The following is an 18,064-nucleotide window of genomic DNA, read 5'->3' as shown; positions in this document are numbered from 1 at the left end:
TGTGTGGATGCAGCTCTGGCGCCGTTGCGTCTGCAGGGCAGCCGCATACTGAATTATATCGACGACTGGCTGATTCTAGCTTATACAGAACAGATGGTGGTTCAGCATCGAGATGCTGTTCTCGCGCACATGTCGAAGCGCACATGCACAATGTCAATTATCCCCAACACGCATAGCATCGATCCTGGCAGCAGTCAAAGAGCAGAAGCTAGACCGGGCCGTCACTGTGAAACAGTTCCAGAAACTGTTAGGTCTCATGGCAGCAGAGTCCAACGTAATACCTCTTGGCCTACTGTACATGAGGCCACTGCAGTTGTGGCTCAAAACAAAAGGATTCTCCCCGAGGGGAAATCCGCTCCGCACGATCAAAGTCACGCGGCGATGCCACGTGCTCTGGTCATGTAGAAAAACCCGGGATTTTTATCTCAGGGTCCCGTGTTAAGGGCTCATGTTCATCGCGTAACGCTAACGACAGATGCCTCTCTCACGGGCTGGGGGGCGACCATGAGTGGTCGCTCATCCCAGGGTCTATGGCAGGAACATCAGCGGCACTGGCACATAAATCGGCTAGAGATGCTCGCAGTGTTTCTGGCATTGAAACAGTTTCTGCCCGACCTCAGGGGCCACCATGTGTTAGTCAGGACAGACAACACATCGGTGGTCGCCTATATAAATCATCAGGGGGGTCTGAGGTCCCGTCCGCTGGACAAACTGGCACATCGGATCCTCCTGTGGGCCCAAGGGAAATTCCTGTCAATCAGGGCAGTATATATCCCGGGGGTCCTGAATAAGGAAGCAGACAGCCTGTCGAGGCAGGGGCCGAGGCCCGGGGAATGGAGACTCCACCCAGAGGTGGTGGAGCTCCTATGGAAGGTATATGGGAAGGCAGAGATAGATCTATTTGCTTAGGCGGAGAATTCTCACTGCCCGCAGTGGTTTTCTCTGTCCCATCCAGCCCCGCTGGGGTTGGATGCCATGGTACAGGAGTGGCCGAGGCTACCCCTGTACGCCTTCCCCCCGATTGTCTTGCTTCCAGGAGTTCTGGAGAGGGTACGCCGGGACGGGGCCCAAGTACTTCTAGTGGCTCCGTACTGGCCGACCAGAATATGGTTTTCGGACCTGATATCTCTCCTGGAAGGCTCTCCGACGGAGATTCCGACCAGGAGGGATCTACTCTCTCAGGCGGGCGGGAGATTCCTGCACCCCCGCCCGGAGATGTGGAAACTATGGGCTTGGCCTCTGAGGGGGCCAGGCTCATAGAGGAGGGTCTCTCAGCCGAGGTCGTTGAGACCATCCTTCACTCCAGAGCTCCGTCCACGAGGAAGCTGTACGCTTTGAAATGGAAACTTTTCTCAGCAAGGTGCAGAGAACGCCAGTTGTACAGTGCTGGAGTTCCTGCAGGCAAGGTTCTCAGCAGGGTTGACCCCCTCCACAATAAAGGTTTACGTGGCGGCCTTGGGTGCCTTCCACGTCCCTTTGGGTGGAGTGTCTTTGGGAAGACACCCTCTGGTTACACGTTTCCTCCGTGGTACCTTAAGGTTGAGGCCAGTTATGCACTCGAGGGTCCCAGCATGGGACTTGGCCATTGTCTTTCGGGGCTTGTCTGAGCCTCCGTTTGAACCCTTAGAGGAGGTTTCGGATAAGTTCCTCACCCTCAAAACTATCTTTCTTTTGGCCATCTCATCTCTCAAAAGAATAGGAGATATTCAGTCCCTGTCGGTAGGGCCCTCATGCCTAGAGTTTGCGCCTGGGATGGTAAAGGCTTTTCTGCATCCCAGGCCGGGTTACGTCCCCAAGGTTCCTACAAGCCCACGGGGCCCCATTACTCTCCAAGCCTTCTGTCCTCCTCCTTTCACGACGTCAGACCAGGAAAGACTAAATCTGCTGTGCCCTGTTAGGGCGTTAGATACATATGTCCACAGAGCTGCCTTGTGGAGAAAGACCGATCAATTGTTCGTCTGTTTCGGAGCCCCTAAGAAGGGGGCTCCAGTATCTAAGCAGAGAATGAGCAAGTGGGTGGTCGAGGCCATCTCACTTGCTTATGAGGCGGCCGGGCAGCCATCTCCACTGGCTGTCCTGGCGCACTCTACCAGGGGTATGGCTGCTTCTAAAGCACTTCTGTCGGGGGCTTCCCTCCATGATATTTGTAACGCGGCAGGCTGGTAGTCTCCGCTGACTTTTGTCAGATTCTACGAGCTAGATCTGGCATCTACTGTTGGGGCGCAGGTACTTTCGTAATCGTGTGCGCTTCGGCTTCACACATACGAGGCACTTGGTCCTACGGCGATGTGGGTATAAGCGTTCTCACAGCATTTCGACGCAGCTTGAGTTTCCCGAAAGGGAACGTCTCGGTTACGTATGTAACCCTAGTTCCCTGAGGGAACGAGACGCTGCGTCGCTCTGCCATTCTCCTGGCGTGCCCGTGATCACTTACTTCAGGCTTTATCAGAAGCTAGTTCCTGTTTGTTTTCACGGACGCTTTATAGCTTCCGGTCGATGACGTCATCACGCCGACGATCGATCGATTTTCCGATGGAATGGTTCTACAGGCGCTTCACAACCCGCCGCGCACCCGCGACCATTAAATAGACATACGGGGTCCGCGGGTTATGAGACGACCCATGCATCACTAGTTCAGGGCTATCAGGGTTGTCATGTCAACAAATGCACGCGCGATGGCATCCCCTGTTGTAGGATGACAGCTCTTACGACAGTAGTTGAGGACATTATTTTTTCCAAACTGTAGGGGGACCCCGAGAGCAAAAGTAGCCAAGTGCGGCTTTAATATAAATATGTGTAATCAGTCCCCTAATCAGTGGCATTGCTCTGTAAATATTGACTGAACACATTCCATTGTTTGTGAAGGTCCATTCAACTTGATCCTAAAGAATCAGTCAATTACAGGCCAATCTCAAATCTACCGTCTCTGTCAAAAATACTAGAAACGGCTGTGTCTTCACAATTATGTTTATTTTTAGAAAGAAATGGTATCTGTGAGAATTTCCAGTCAGGAATTAGACCGTATCATACTGAGATTGCTCTCATCAGAGTTATTTACTCTTATCGTCTGATCATGGTTGTATCTCTCTCTTAATGCAACTCGATCTTAGTGCTGCATTCAATACTATCGATCACAACATTCTTTGGAATAGACTCAAAAATTATGTTGGCATTAGTGAAATTGCATTTGCATGGTTTAAATCATACTTTTCTGACCGTTATCAGTTTGTAGCAAAAATATGAAGAAATGTCACACTGATCACAATTTCAGTATGGAGTACCGCAAGGCTCAGTGTTAGGACCGTTGCTTTTCACCCTGTATATGCTACCACTGGGAGATATCATTAGGAAGCATGGCTTTAGTTTTAATTGTTATGCTGACGATACTCAGCTCTATATATGCATAGCTGATATAAAAAAATTGGATGAATAGTAATTTCCTGCAACTTAATTCAGAAAAAAAAAAGATTTTTAATTATTGGACAAGTAGTAACCTAGAATACTGCCTTACACTTGATGACTGCTCTGTTAAGCCCTTGTCGACAGTGAGGTACCTGGGTGTGCTCTTTGATACCAGTCTTTCATTTGAAAGTCACGTTTCTAGCATGATGCTTTCTAGCTCTTTTATCCATCCCACACTCTTGTCCATATAAAGGAATATACTCTTACGAAACAAAAATATATTGCAATATATTTGAAAATATCATGCAATATATTCACATATATGGGATTTAATATTTATATTTTCCAATATATTGCAATATATTGAAAGCGGCGATCATTTGTATATTTTGCAATATTTTTATATTTTATAATACCATCAATATATTATTCCATATATTAAAATATATTTCAAGAAAATATATTGGTAAATATATTTTTCTTTCGTAAGGGTAGAGCTTTTACTGTTGCTGCCCCCTGTCTCTGGGATCAATTGCCCCTTGACATCTGCCTTGCACCTTCCATTACTCCTTTTAAAGGAAAATTGAAAACCTACAGTATCTTTTTTTCTCTAGCATTTTAATAGTATTATATTTCTCTCTGACTGTTTGTTTGGTTTATTTATTTATTATGTCACATTGTTTTTTTTTTTTGTTTGTTTTTTTTTTTGTTTTTTTTATTATTATTTTATTTTATCTTTATCGTTTTAGTATGTATATTTGCTTTACTCTGTACAGCACTTTGGATAGCTTTGCTATGTTTAAATGCGCTATATAAATAACATTTACTTACTTTACTAGCATCTGTAAAACTGCATTTTACCATCTTAAAAATATATCTGAATTACGGCACATGCTTCCTATGCAAAATGCTGAACAGTTAGTACATGCATTCATGAGCTAAAAACTAGATTATTGTAATGCTCTACTGGTTGGTTGGCCTGCTCGCTTAATAAACAAACTCCAGCTAGTCCAAAATGCAGCAGCTTGAGTTCTTGCTAGAACCAGGAAGTATGATCATATTAGCCCAGTTCTGTCAACACTACACTGGCTCACTATTAAACATTGCATACATTTTTAAATCTTACTTATCACTTACAAAGCACTAAATGGTTTAGCTCCCCGGTACTTAAGCGAGCTCTTAACGCATTATACTCCATCACGTCTATTGGGGTCTCAAAACTCTGGCCAGTTGATAATACCTAGAATATCTAAATGAACTGCAGGCGGTCGATCCATTTCCTATTTAGCACCTAAACTCTGGAACTTCCATTGTTTTCGGGAAGAAGACACACTCGGTCAGTTTAAATCTAGACTAAAAATGCATCTCTTTACTTTGGTATACACATAGAACATTTTTAACTTGCATTATTCAAATCAATCGACTGATTGTTAGGCTGCATTAACTAGGTCAGCAGGAACCAGGAACACACCTCATAACACATGAAGTACTCATTACATGATAAAAAGAGTGCCATCTAAGCTATTGTTATTCTCTCTGTTTATCCCGAGGTTTACTGCAGTTTACTCCAGGCCGTGTCCGGATCGGATGGTGGACCTGTGTCGAGACATGACCAGCACATTGTCTCAATTGGTGTCTCCTCTGAATTTATCTCACCGGCACGTCATCCTTAATAAACCCGTCTCCGGCGCAATGACTCCGATCCTTCAAATATTCATATTATTGTGTAACCAACACGTCATCCTCAATAAAATCATCTCTTGCGTGATACCCTGAAATTTTGTATATTCCGATCTAATATGATTTTTGACCAGTAAGGTTACCAGAATAATAATCATACACTGTTTGTTAATAGGCCAGAGGAGAACTGACTCTCTGTTGTCGTAAAAAATCCCAGGATGTCCTTCGATAAAGAGTAGGGGTGTAACCCCGGCATCCTGGCCAAATTTGCCCATTGGCCTCTGTCCATCATGGCCTCCTAATAATCCCCATATCCTGATTGGCTTTATCACTCTGTCTCCTCTCCACCAACCTGCTGGAGTGCGGTGGGCGTTCTGGCGCAAAATGGCTGCCGTCGCATCATCCAGGTGGATGCTGCACATTGGTGGTGGCTGAGGAGATTCCCCCCTTCTATATGTAAAAGCACTTTGGGTGTCTAGAAAAGCGATATATAAATGTAATTTATTATTATTATTATTATTATTATTATTATTATTATTATTATTATTATTATTATTATTATTATTATTATTATTATTAACTGCCACCCTGACTGAGCCTGGTTTATCCCAAGGTTTATTTTTCACCATCATGCCCTGATGGAGTTTTGGTTCCTTGCCTCTGTCGCCTTTGGCTTGGCTTGCTCATTTGGGGACACTAAAATGTAAGTTATTCAACTAAATATCCAAATAAAATTAATTTATTAGGTCTTAATTAATTGTATAAACTATAATACTGATCTGCCAACATTTTCGCTATATGATAAATTAAAATAAGCTGATAACATCACTGTTTTCTCCAGAATGACTGTACAGCTGAATCAAATTTTGTTGCAATATTCTTTTACACTGTGAAGCTGCTTTGAAACAGTCGTCATTGTAAAAGCGCTATAAATAAAGGTGACTTGACTAGACTTTACTTGTGAAACCCTCTGATCTTAGATTTTGTTTTAGAATGTTAATTCCACATTTTGGATGCCAAAAGGGAGATTAAATAAATGGCGAGAGAGTGTTTTCCTCCATTTAATTAAAATTATATGTCTTTTCAAAGCCATGTTAATATGTTCCTCTTGCTTTAGCAATATGTCAATCTGCACTACTAGACTTGACAATGCATACAGGCCATCTGCTCACTGCTTGGTAACATTGTTTGTCCCAATCCCAGTCAAAGCTGTTTAATAATGTTTAAGGGTTTTAATGAAGGGTTCAAGTAGTAACGCCACTTGAGCCTTTTTGCTCTCAGTTTTACTTCTGCTTTATTATTTTAAACAGCTATATGGTGTATGGTGATGTATGATGGGTCAACAATGTTACATACGTTATTTATTTCTGTCATTAATGGTAGTTATTTTTTTAAGCATTTCAAATACAAACACTTGTGCTACAAACATTAAATACCAGACATATCCTCCTCCTCATAAAAAAGAAGCTAATTCTTAACCGTGCAAATTTTGCAACATATGCACCTAATTTCCTACTTCTTTCTGTTCTTCGAAGTACATAATTAATATACAGTTTATGCACAGTAAAGAGTTTATCATTATGTTATTATTATTATTATTTTTTTGTGAACTGATTTATTATTATTATTATTATTATTATTATTATTATTATTATTATTATTATTATTATTATTATTATTATAGAGGTTTGCAGCTGAAAATTAATAAAATGCCTAAATTAATCTATGCCAACTAACCTCATGCTAATAGCACCAGGAAAACAGGAAATTATTCCTTTCTTCTTAGATTGTCTTTAACAGGATTAAGAGTTCTGTGACCCGCTGTTATATAATCCGTCAGAAGTCTGTAACTCACTTTTCCACAAACCTGTTTCAACTGCTGGCTGAGTGGGGGCAAGAACATATGCCTGTCATCCACCATAACTCAACTGAAGCCTACAGGGAGCACAGTTACTGTCATGCTGTTAAGCCATGCTATAAGCAGCCCCTTTTCTGAATTTTACATTGCAAGAACTGAATCAAGATAGCAAAGACAAGGTTTCTCAGTGGGAATGCAGCACTTTTTACTTTTTTGTGCTAATAAAGCTGAGCTCACAGAGCACATGTATAAATATAAATGAGCTCCAAGAATACAATATGCACTGCATGCAGCATCTCTCCATGTATACACATACGCACAAAGGCATGCAAACCAATTAAGGGAAATCTTACTGAGCTGTAGAGGAAGCCCTCCGCATTCATGCCAATGTAGAAACCTGCTTTGACTCCCTGAATGGCCACCACTCTTAAGCCGACGGGGATGAGGTTGAAAAGAGCTAGGGAAAAATAAGGAGGACATGTTATGTAACAATATGTTTGGTACTATTAGAACCACACTAGAATCTAATCTTCCATTTCTGATAGAAACTACAGTATTAAAAAAAAATTATTGGGTTACTGAGTAATAGTGAAGTGTGGTTAAGCTGTGCCACTTTTTTACTAGGATGTCATCTAGTGAAGGAGAAAAGAGATCTACTTATTTACTGATGTGTCTAGAACAAAGACCATAGAAACATGACTGCTAAAAAAGTTATGTCAAGGGGTAAGATCATTTATTTATATTTTAAACAAAAATGCACGATTGCATTTTAAAATCTTAGTAGTTTACATTACATGTCCCATTTTTTTCTGAACTATAAACTAGCTACAGTATAGGAAAATGTTTAATATTTAGAATATTTGAATGCATTAAAAGAGTTATTTACATTAATTAACTAATAACTTTAGATTTTTAAAAGAAGTTTAAGCACAAATAGAAACTGAGAGAATATGTAGTATTCGCGAAATGGAGAAACTCACTGTAGTATTCACAGCTTTTCAGATACATTTACAGCACATTAGAAACAGGCACTGATTTTTATCAAATGAGATTGAATAAGCTTAGCGGACAAGGGCATGCTGGAAACTGTTCAAGCCTAAATACTGAGCATCAGCAGACTGGGCACAATCTTTCGTTTGAAAACTATATATAAAGAGGAAGAGTGTGTTGCCCCCTGTATCTAAGGTAGACCTGTACACATATTACCTGTTTTTGAATTGCCAACTAGACCAATTTACGAGTCTGGTGTAAAAACATGATATCACAGACTGCATACAAAAAAGTCAAAAGAAAATGATCAAGGATTTTTTTTCTCCAAAAGGTTATGTATTAAAGAAGCTACAGTACCCGTCATCCTTACAAAGGAAATATGAAAGGAGGGCTATATATTTCATAGGCAGCGACTATTTGCACTTAGAGTAAATAGAATTTAGTAGCTATGTACACTAAGTGCAAATTGCGATAGATGCTATTTACACCCAAGTGTTAATAGCAACTAGATTCTATTTACACTTAGTGAAATAGCATATTTTCTTAATGATAATTGCTATTTACACTAAGTGCAAATAACAATAGATGCTATTTACACCATGTTAATAGGTACTAGATTCTATTTACACTTATTACATAACATATGTTCTTAGTGATACTAACTAAAAATAGTGATTTACTATTTACACCATATAAAACTAACAGATCTTTGCCATGTAAATAGTAATTACATGTAATTTATCATTTATTTTGACAGATACATACTATTTGCACCTCAGTATTGTTGTACATTAAGAGGACGCAATAATAAATAACAGTGTAAATTATAATTTTTATTTAAATTATTAAAAGGAATGCAGTCTTAAAGGAACAATAAAAGCCCTCCTTATACCTTATATCCCTAACCCTACCCAAAAATGCTTTTATTATTATTAAACATTTTGTTTGCACTTTATTTCCACATTTAGAACATTTTCTTAACTTTTATTGAAAATAAATTGCCTTTCCGGTGTGATTTGTGATGTGAAAAGAGAGAAGAGCAAGCTTTGCAAAAGGCAGATTTGAACCTGTGTTGATCGTCACAACAGCGATCTATTAGTCAGGCATATGCTTTATTGATTGCACAACTAAGGATGCTGTGAACTATGGCCGTTTTTTTCTTTTTCTTTTTTTCTTAAATCTTGTATGGCATTGTTAAGCGGATCTAGTGCGAATAGCACTTGCCAACAGGGCAAGCTATTTCCACTTGGTGTGAATAGACACTCACGTATTTGGGCATATTGGTCTGCAATCTTGTCTAGAATGTGAGATAATAATGTCTTGATTTGTTCGGTCCAATTAAGAATATTTTGTTACTCTTTAATTTTTTTCTACAACTTTTCACAATGCTCCCAATCACTGTCGTCATTGTATTATGATCTGTTTAACAGTCCTATCTTGTGTTATTGGATAGAACAAAGAAAGTAAACAAAAAAAGAAATTTAGCATTTGCCATGTGGTACATAATCATACATTATTTGGTCCCTTCAAAGTCTGTCTGTGGTTATACAGCTTTTTGAAAATGGCAGTTGCTGGTATTTCCCATGGATTCAGCAAATCAACAGTAGACTTAAGCTACTGGTAGTTTCTATTGTGCTGGGTTACACCCTACTCAGAACTAAGAGCTGATTTCTAAAAATCATTCCCAGTTCCTGAGGTGTGAATTATGCCAAAGAAATCCACCAATAGTTATAAGAACTATGAAAACATTTATCCGGTGCGAAAGCCCCTATGGTGTTGACGCTATGGTAACCCATCTGCGGAACCAGTGTCTGAAGCACGTTTGAAATCATGCCAATTTTATTGGCTGACGGCAGTTATATGACAGCACATGGAGCGCCTGTGCATATAAAAGGCCGCCTGCATTACACGTCATTAGCTTTGTTATATTCAGGAAACCCCTTTGTTTGAGTGCGCGTGGGAAGAAAAGAGTTTATCAGAGCATGTTATTGTTCAAGTATTCGAGTATTCAAATATTTAAGTATTCAAGAATCTTGACTATATTCAAGGGATGGAAGTCAAGCATCTGCACCTTGCGGTTCAGGCCACATGGTTGTAGAGGCAGCATGGCAGCTTTGATCGTGCTATACGTGCGTCCCGTTTAGTCGATAAAACACTTCTGGAAAGGATATATCTGTGTATCCTCACTCATGACTCCTCAGGAAGCATCCTCACTCCTTGACCCTCACCTCCTCGTGGTGCAATTAGAGAGTTGAGATGTCATACAAGATGGCTGAGTTTGATCGGTTTCTGGGTCATAGGATGCGAGGGTGGAGGAGCGAGGAAACAAGGAGGGACTTATTCAAATGGAGAAAGAGCCAGCCCTCTGACTACACAGCTGTTCCTAATCTGTGTCTGAGAGGCAACACTGTCATAGCTACTGCAATCGGACAAACGTTGTTGTTGTTTTTTTTACGTATGATTAACGACTATAAACCCAGACAGTCAGATAACATTGACACTAATGATTAATAAATGGGGAAAAAATTGAAATAACCAAGAGGGATTTTTAAAATAGACAAGGTTATTTGCTGCTAAATTTGAGTGCATCCGTTTTTTACAAGATGGTCTCCTAAATGCTCCCATCTGATGACAGCCACGTTGAATAATTTTGATGGATAACAGAAATGGACCGTACCACATCATCAGATTCTAATCTTACTGACTGCAGAAGTAGACAGTTTGTAATCATATGTGATCTACGGTGCCTCCACAAAAAATGAATCATTAAATCTGCATTTTTTGAACACTCAGATGCTGAAATTTTCTATAGTTGAGCTCAGTCTGAACCCATATGTTAATGTTCCATTGATAGATCCATCTAAAGTGGGCCATCTCTTACTTGGGTAAGGTTTTTTTTTAGTTAGTTTTTTTGCAACATGCTATGACTAATATAATTTAATTTAATTTAAATTATGTCATTTTAAATCTTACTTGGGTGCCCACCCAACTTGTTTTTAAGTGGAACATAAATATATCTAAATCGGGGAGATCTGTAGTATCAGGAACTGCACCAGTCATGGTGCATGTAATATTCTGTGAGCATTTCCCTCTCTGACCTGCTGACAACTGACAACAGAAAGGTGAATCAGGAATTGATCCCTTTTCTCATCAACATAATCAGTATGGCTCAAAAGGTCAATCATTTCAAGGTGGAAGTAATGTATTATTCTGATCATTTATTTTGGGCTTGACCTGAATGCTAAATTCTGCTTTCATATTATTAATAATAATGTGTTCGATTTATATAGCGCTTTTCAAGGCACTCAAAGCATTTTACATTGAAGGGGGAATCTCCTCAACCACCACCAATGTGCAGCATTCACCTGGATGATGCGACGGCAGCCATATTGCGCCAGAACGCTCACCACACACCAGCTGATTGGTGGAGAGGAGACAGAGTGATGAAGCCAATCAGGAGAGGGGGATGATTAGGAGGCCATGAAGGACAGAGGCCAATGGGCAAATATGGCCAGGATGCCGGGGTTACACCCCTACTCTTTTTCCGAAGGACATCCTGGGATTTTTAACGACCACAGAGAGTCAGGACCTCGGTTTAACGTCTCATCCGAAAGACGGTGCTCTTTGTCAGTATAGTGTCCCCATCGCTATAGTGGGGTGTTAGGACCCACACAGACCACAGGGTGAGCACCCCCTGCTGGCCTCACTAACACCTCTGACAGCAGCAACCTGGTTTACAAACAATTAACAAACAAAAACAAGAACATCAAAAGAAACACAGAAAAAAACACAGCTTGTCAGCTACTGGCTTGACATCAGGTTGCACACAAAACTCATTTGAACGCAGTCTGTCATCAGTGCTTGTTCCGCTCAGTGACTGTAAGCCAGTCATTGAGGTCATAGTTACCCTCAGTGAAGCACCGCACAAAATCTTTACTAGCCTTGGTCACCCCATCAAGCTTAGGTATAGGTCTTCCCTTTGAAATTATCTCTTTCTTCTCACCAAACAATAGCATTGATAAAAGCCACGCAAAGGAGATCGAAAACATGATTGATAAAAGGTGGGAAAGTAGTGGCCAGGGCTTATTTCGTTTAGATTGCTCAAAACCCCCCAAAAGTTCAAATGGCTGATGACATCAGCGGGGGGTAGCGCCAACACATCACTGGTCCTCTGCGGCGTTCTATCATTACACATCACATTTAATTATGAAAAATATATATAATTTAGATTTTGACAGGGCCAGCAGAGAAAGCCCTGATAGCCCTAACAGCCCACCACTGGATTTCCCCTTTTCCACTAGAATGAACCAGGTGCTAGTTCAGAGCCAGTGCTAGTGCCAATTCGGAGTTGGTTTGACTGACGAACCTTCTAAGAACTGATTTGCCTTTCCACATGCTAGAGAGCCACCACAGACCCAGGTCTTGCATCATTGTAAACATCTCATCTTTCTCAGCAACTCTAGCAAGGCAGCAGGAAACACAAACACTCGAGGCTTATTTGAGATACATCGGCACTGCACAGACCAATTAGTGTATGATATCAAAATGCAGCATGAGCTATTCAAAAGCATAATGAGTCATACGCTCTTGTTGTACTTTGATGTCATACAGCGATCAGTCTGTGCAGCACTGATGCATTTCGAACAAGCCTTACATAAACAATGGTGAACAATGCACATGGCCTTACAATCCTACATCGGCATCCAAATACAGCGAATCCAAAGCATTTGTGCAGCTCGCGTAATTTGTATAGACGGAGATTACAATTGGCAGCAAAACTCCAGCAGCCATATCACCCTGTAGCCAAAGACTGGTTTCTCACTGAAGCTAAGCAAGGCTGAGCCTGGTCAGTATCTGGATAGGAGACCAACTGGTAAAACCAGGTTGCTGCTGGTAGAGGTGTTAGTGAGGCCAGCAGGGGGTGCTCACCCTGCAGTCTGTGTAGGTCCTAACACCCCAAGTATAGTGATGGGGACACTATACTGTCAAAGAACACTGTCCTTCGATAAGATGTTAAACCGAGGTCCTGACTTTCTGTGATCATTAAAAATCCCAGGATGTGTACCGGAAAAAGAGTAGGGGTGTAACCCCAGCATCCTGGTCAAATTTGCCCATTGACCTCTGTCCATCATGGCCTCCTAATCATCTCCATATCCCAATTGCCTTCATTACTCAGTCTCCTCTCCACCAATCAGCTGGTGTGTCGTGGGCGTTCTGGCGCAATATGTCTGCCATCGTGTGATCCAGGGGGATGCTGCACATTTGTGGTGGTTGGGTGAGATCCCCCCCCCCCCCCCCCCATGTAAAGCTTTTTGAGGACCAAGAAAAGCACTATATAAATGTAACAAATTATTATTATTATTATTATTAATTGAGCAACTATTAACTCGATTAGCTGCTATCTAAAAAATTGTGGTCACAAGTTTGTGTTTGTCTTGTTGGTCACGGTAACCCCACCCCCAGCCCCCTGATGCAAGCGGTTTTATTTCTTGACCGGGAAATGGTTTGGAACTACTTAAGAACTGCTTTTTCTGGTTTGGATATGGTGCTTTGGGTGTGGAAAGACAAATAATCAATTTGAAACTAGGTTCTTGCTATGAAATAGCACCAGCACTGCCTTCAACTTGATGCTGCTGCAACAGAAATCATGAACTCTCTTTTTTACTTGCACACAGTTGCTCCTTTGCGCTTAAAAAAAGATTAAAGTGAACAGTCTGATGTCATGGTATAATAAGCACACTTGCACCCTCAAATTACAGTAGTCTCTCTTCCAGAGCTTGGGGGCTTTGGCAAAAAGCAGTTTCTCTAAAAGAGCTTCCACAAATGGAGAGTGTGTTTGCCTCCCATTGTGGAAGCCAATGTTCCCTTTCAAGGGAACTCAAGCTGCGTCACTGCTTTGGGAACGCCTCTGCGTGATTGCGTCGTGAAGCACCTATGTCATCAGTCCAATACAGATTACAAGAGATACTGAACGTCATAGGCGGGTGACATCCTAAACCCGAAAAACTATAAAGCACACTGGAAAACACACGCCGTTAGCTTCTGTTGTCTTCAACAAGCCCTCTGTGTCATTTGTCTGTCCCAAATGTCTGTTTGTGTATGAGTTCAGACCCCTGTTTCACAAGTTTGCACTATTTTAGAGAAGGAGAGTACTATGGCGAGCCAATGATCGTACAGAAAGTGTGTTCTGCCCTGTCCTCTGTAGCATCTGGAGCATAGGCGCCGATACTGTGGGTGCTCCGGGGCTCGAGCACCCACGGAAAATATCGAGCACCCACGTGTGCCAGACTGCCAGTCAGGGACGGATTGGCAATCTGTGCGTTCTGGAAAAGTCCAGAACGGCCGTCCAACCGAGGGCCATCGGCCAAAAACCCCCAAAAAGTATAATAACTGTCGCGATACTCAATGATAATAAAATAATGAGCTCGATCATTTTTCCGGCCGCGATAATTTCCATTTGCATGCTTGTTTGTTTTCGATGTTTCTCTCGCTGACGGAGCGTGCGCCTCGTCCGTTTGGGGAGATGTTTAAACTCGACGCGCCGTGATGAGACGTCAGGCTCGGCCAGATTCGTCTGGATCTCGTACTTCTTCGGTTGCGGAGCCGCAGGCAAAGTTAAAAGATTTGACGGGCACACCGCCAAGCGAAACGGGGTCTCGCACACTCCAGGTTTTTGCAGCGCGCACCCTCGCGCACGTGCGGACGCGTATAACAGGACGCGAGTATAACAGGACGCGAGTATAACAAGGCAAACCTACACTGATGTTGGCAGTTTGATAAATGCAAGTTAATTCTTCAGTTCAATGTTTGTGTGCTAAAAAGGGCAATAAGTTCCTGTAGAGATACATATTCTCTTTTTTTGACAAATAAAGGCATGTCATCAATGTCTTCTTTCTAGCTGTATCAAAATCTCACCTAGCTTTCCTCAGAGATGGCCAAGTTTTGTGCATGATTACATGATATATTTGTCTGTATTTGTGAGAATTGGCGCTGTCCTGATTTGAAAGAGAGGCTACTTTATGGCTTTATTATCAATTAAATAGGTGTGTGTGTTCGTGTCGGCCGCTGTCCATTTCCTAAGGTTCTGAAATGCAAAAAATGTTTGACCAATTTTTTTAGGTCTTTCTTTAAAGGCCGTGTGCGCCAATGAGCACCCACGGAGGAAAACATAAATCGGCGCCTATGATCTGGAGTCTCTTTCACCAGCATCAAAGATGAGTCAATTCTGATGTTTATGGTGGAAAGCTTGTAGTCGCATATAAATTAGGGGCCCAATGCCGATGAGTCTGGGGAAGTTGATACTTTCGACGGTTTTGCGACCTAGCCGAAGTAGAACATGCAGCATCTTTGGAGGACTGTGACAACTTCAATCAGATTCTAATCTGGTTCCATGACCCCCTTTTTTTCTATTCCAGAATGTATATGATATATCCCTGTGTGTATGTATGCTCCCTAGTTCATGCCAACATAGTCATGATGTATGAACAATGTAAGTTCATTTTAAATGCTTGTATTCCTGTGTAAGAATGTATTTCTGCTTTAATATCTCCCAGTCATAACGTGTTTGATATCTAAATATTCCTCTCTCTTTGTCTTAATCGATGATGCACAGAATAGGATTAGCAAACTTGGTAGTAAAACTGTATAAACTCAACACCCTTAACGACACCTGATAAAACATGCAAAGTGGGTCGTAAACATAAACAAAGATAATCTTTTCGGCTCAGAATTCACCCTCTGGATTGGTCAAGCTAACCCAGGAGAGGTGTGGATTAATTGTCTTAAAAGACAAGACAAGTGGAAACATTTCTTGGTGCTCTTCTCTACTCGTCCTCGGACCTTTCCTCCCATCCTCTGAACCCGGCTCACCCCTCGCCATCCGGCTTTAGCCCTGGCTTGGCGGTGTCACGTTGGTTGTTTTCCTTGAAATTGGCGCGCTCTGCTACTCAGTCAAGAAACTTCCACAACTTCGAAGGAGACCTTCATCTCCTTTTGGCAACATTCGCTCTCAAACTGCCTTCAAACTTCCCGCGGATCAGATACACAATATCTTGGAAGAACTGAGAGTAAGCGCTTTAGCTCACAGAACCCTTTGAGAGGACTCACATTCATTCGTTTATACACAACACAAAGCAACCCATGCAAGTATAAATTCCATCACAATTTAGATGCGTTTTAAGACTAGTAACCCTGTTTAAGGCAATAGTAAATAAGTAAGTAAGTACATTTTATTTATAAAGTACATTTAAATTCAGCTTACACTGACCAATATGCTGTACAATACAATCATACAAATACATTAAAATGAAAATAAATAATAATAATAATAATAATAATAATAATAATAATAATAATAATAATAATAATAATGGTAAATGGACTGCATTTATATAGCGCCTTTATCCAAAGCGCTTTACATTTTTGCCTCACATTCACCCATTCATACACCGACGGCGATGTCAGCCATGCAAGGCACCATCCAGCTCATCGGGAGCAGCTGGGGTTAGGTGTCTTGCTCATGGACACTTCGACACTTGGTCAGGTGGAACCGGGGATCGAACCACCAACCTTTCGGTTTGTAGACAACCTACATGAACCACTGAGCCACTGCCGCCCCCTATAATAATAATAATTACAAAATAGAATTAGAAAACAGTTACTAATCCAAAAATTAAAGATCAAATTAATTGAAGAAGCACACTTAATGTAAGGTGGCAACTGATTCCATAATCTTGGAGCAGCAACTGCAAAGGCTCTGTCTCCTTTCATTTTTAGCTGTGATCGTGGGACATATAAAAGACCTTTATTGGCAGATCTGAGGAACTTAGGAGCTAAATTTAAATGAACAAGATCAGAGATGTAAGACGGGGCTTGTCCATTAAGAGCTTTAAAAACAGTCAGCAAATGTTTTAATTGAATTCTAAAATAAACAGGAAGCCAGTGAAGAGAAGCCAAGATTGGAGTGATATGATCATGTTTTTTTTGTACTAGTTAACAGTTTGGTTGCTGCATTCTGAACCCTCTGTAAATGGGCCAATGAAGATTGAGGAAGACCATGGTATAAAGTGTTACAATAGTCCAGCCGGGATGTAATAAATGCATGGATAACTTTCGCCAAATCGTGGAAGGAAAGAGTTGATTTAAGTCTAGAAATTATTTGCAATTTATAATAGCTGTTTTTAACAACTTGAGTACCTATAGAGTAGTATTGCATCCTTCATATCTCCGAAAAGTCTTTCGTTTTATTATATTTATAAAAGAAATATAGGCTGTACCGAGTCTTTCCGGAAAAAAACGAGCGGCTGGAGGCGTATCAAGTGGGCGGAGCTAAAGAATGACGAGCGCGCAAAGCGGTGACATCCTCAAGCGTGGAGAAACCCATGGCTATCTCAGCTAATACAGATAATGATCCAGAATCAAATCTGAGGCAGAAATAAATTGAACAGGAGAAACAGCAACATCAGGACGTCCGTCTCTGTGGTATGTACTGTATTTAGTGGCCTGTCAACATTTGTGTCTTTACTAGAAGTTTATGAGGACATGATTCGGTTTATGGACTATTGTATGCGACTAGACCTTAGAGGTAGCAAGCAAAACGGTTTTGCACATCAGACTAATGTAACGTTATACAGAGAACAGCAATCAAGTTTCCGTTAGCGCATTTGAATGACGAAGCACGCGATCGTTGTTTAATCATGCAACGGTAGCCAATAGCAGAGACATTTGAAGCAATTTTACTCACCGGCTGCTTCCAAAGCAGGACCGAACCTTTATCGCTGGGACCGCTCCGTCAAAAACACACTTCTTTGGTATGATTTGGTGAAGTCCTGTGACAGCAGTGGCGTGTAAATCCACTTTGAGACGCGACTGAAACGATGTTGTGAAGCTTCCCGTCATTTCTGCGTTCAAATCGGTTCAAATGCAGCGCTGCCTTCCCGGAATGCTGTGCTGAAGCGTTGAAGTCGCTCGACGTCACCCATAGGAATAAAGTGGAGCGCGGCGTGCCACATAAGTGTTCACGGACGACTGGATCTGCACCTGAGAGAGTGTTTACGGCGTGCATTTCCTCTCTCACTCTAGTCACACGCACGCTCGCACCCTACTGGGAGAAGAGCCCGTACGGCCCATACAAGG

The 18,064-nt window shown here is 41.5% G+C and overlaps 1 protein-coding gene across 5 annotated transcripts in view; it reads right to left on the bottom strand.

The window, feature by feature from the left end:
- The window catches only part of fgf12a (fibroblast growth factor 12a), a 218,238-nt gene that overhangs the window by 119,050 nt on the left and 81,124 nt on the right, over positions 1 to 18,064 (bottom strand). For all 5 annotated transcript variants that reach the window (XM_067454394.1, XM_067454393.1, XM_067454391.1 and 2 more), the window contains one exon: positions 7,294 to 7,397. In XM_067454394.1, coding sequence (XP_067310495.1) covers positions 7,294 to 7,397 — 104 coding nt within the window. The remainder of the gene's footprint in view (positions 1 to 7,293; positions 7,398 to 18,064) is intronic.

This window comes from Pseudorasbora parva, chromosome 9 (assembly GCF_024679245.1).
Source record: "Pseudorasbora parva isolate DD20220531a chromosome 9, ASM2467924v1, whole genome shotgun sequence".
Classification (NCBI taxonomy): Eukaryota; Metazoa; Chordata; class Actinopteri; order Cypriniformes; family Gobionidae; genus Pseudorasbora; species Pseudorasbora parva.
Note: the sequence above shows the minus strand (reverse complement) of the source record. Positions and strands in the feature narration are given on the sequence as shown.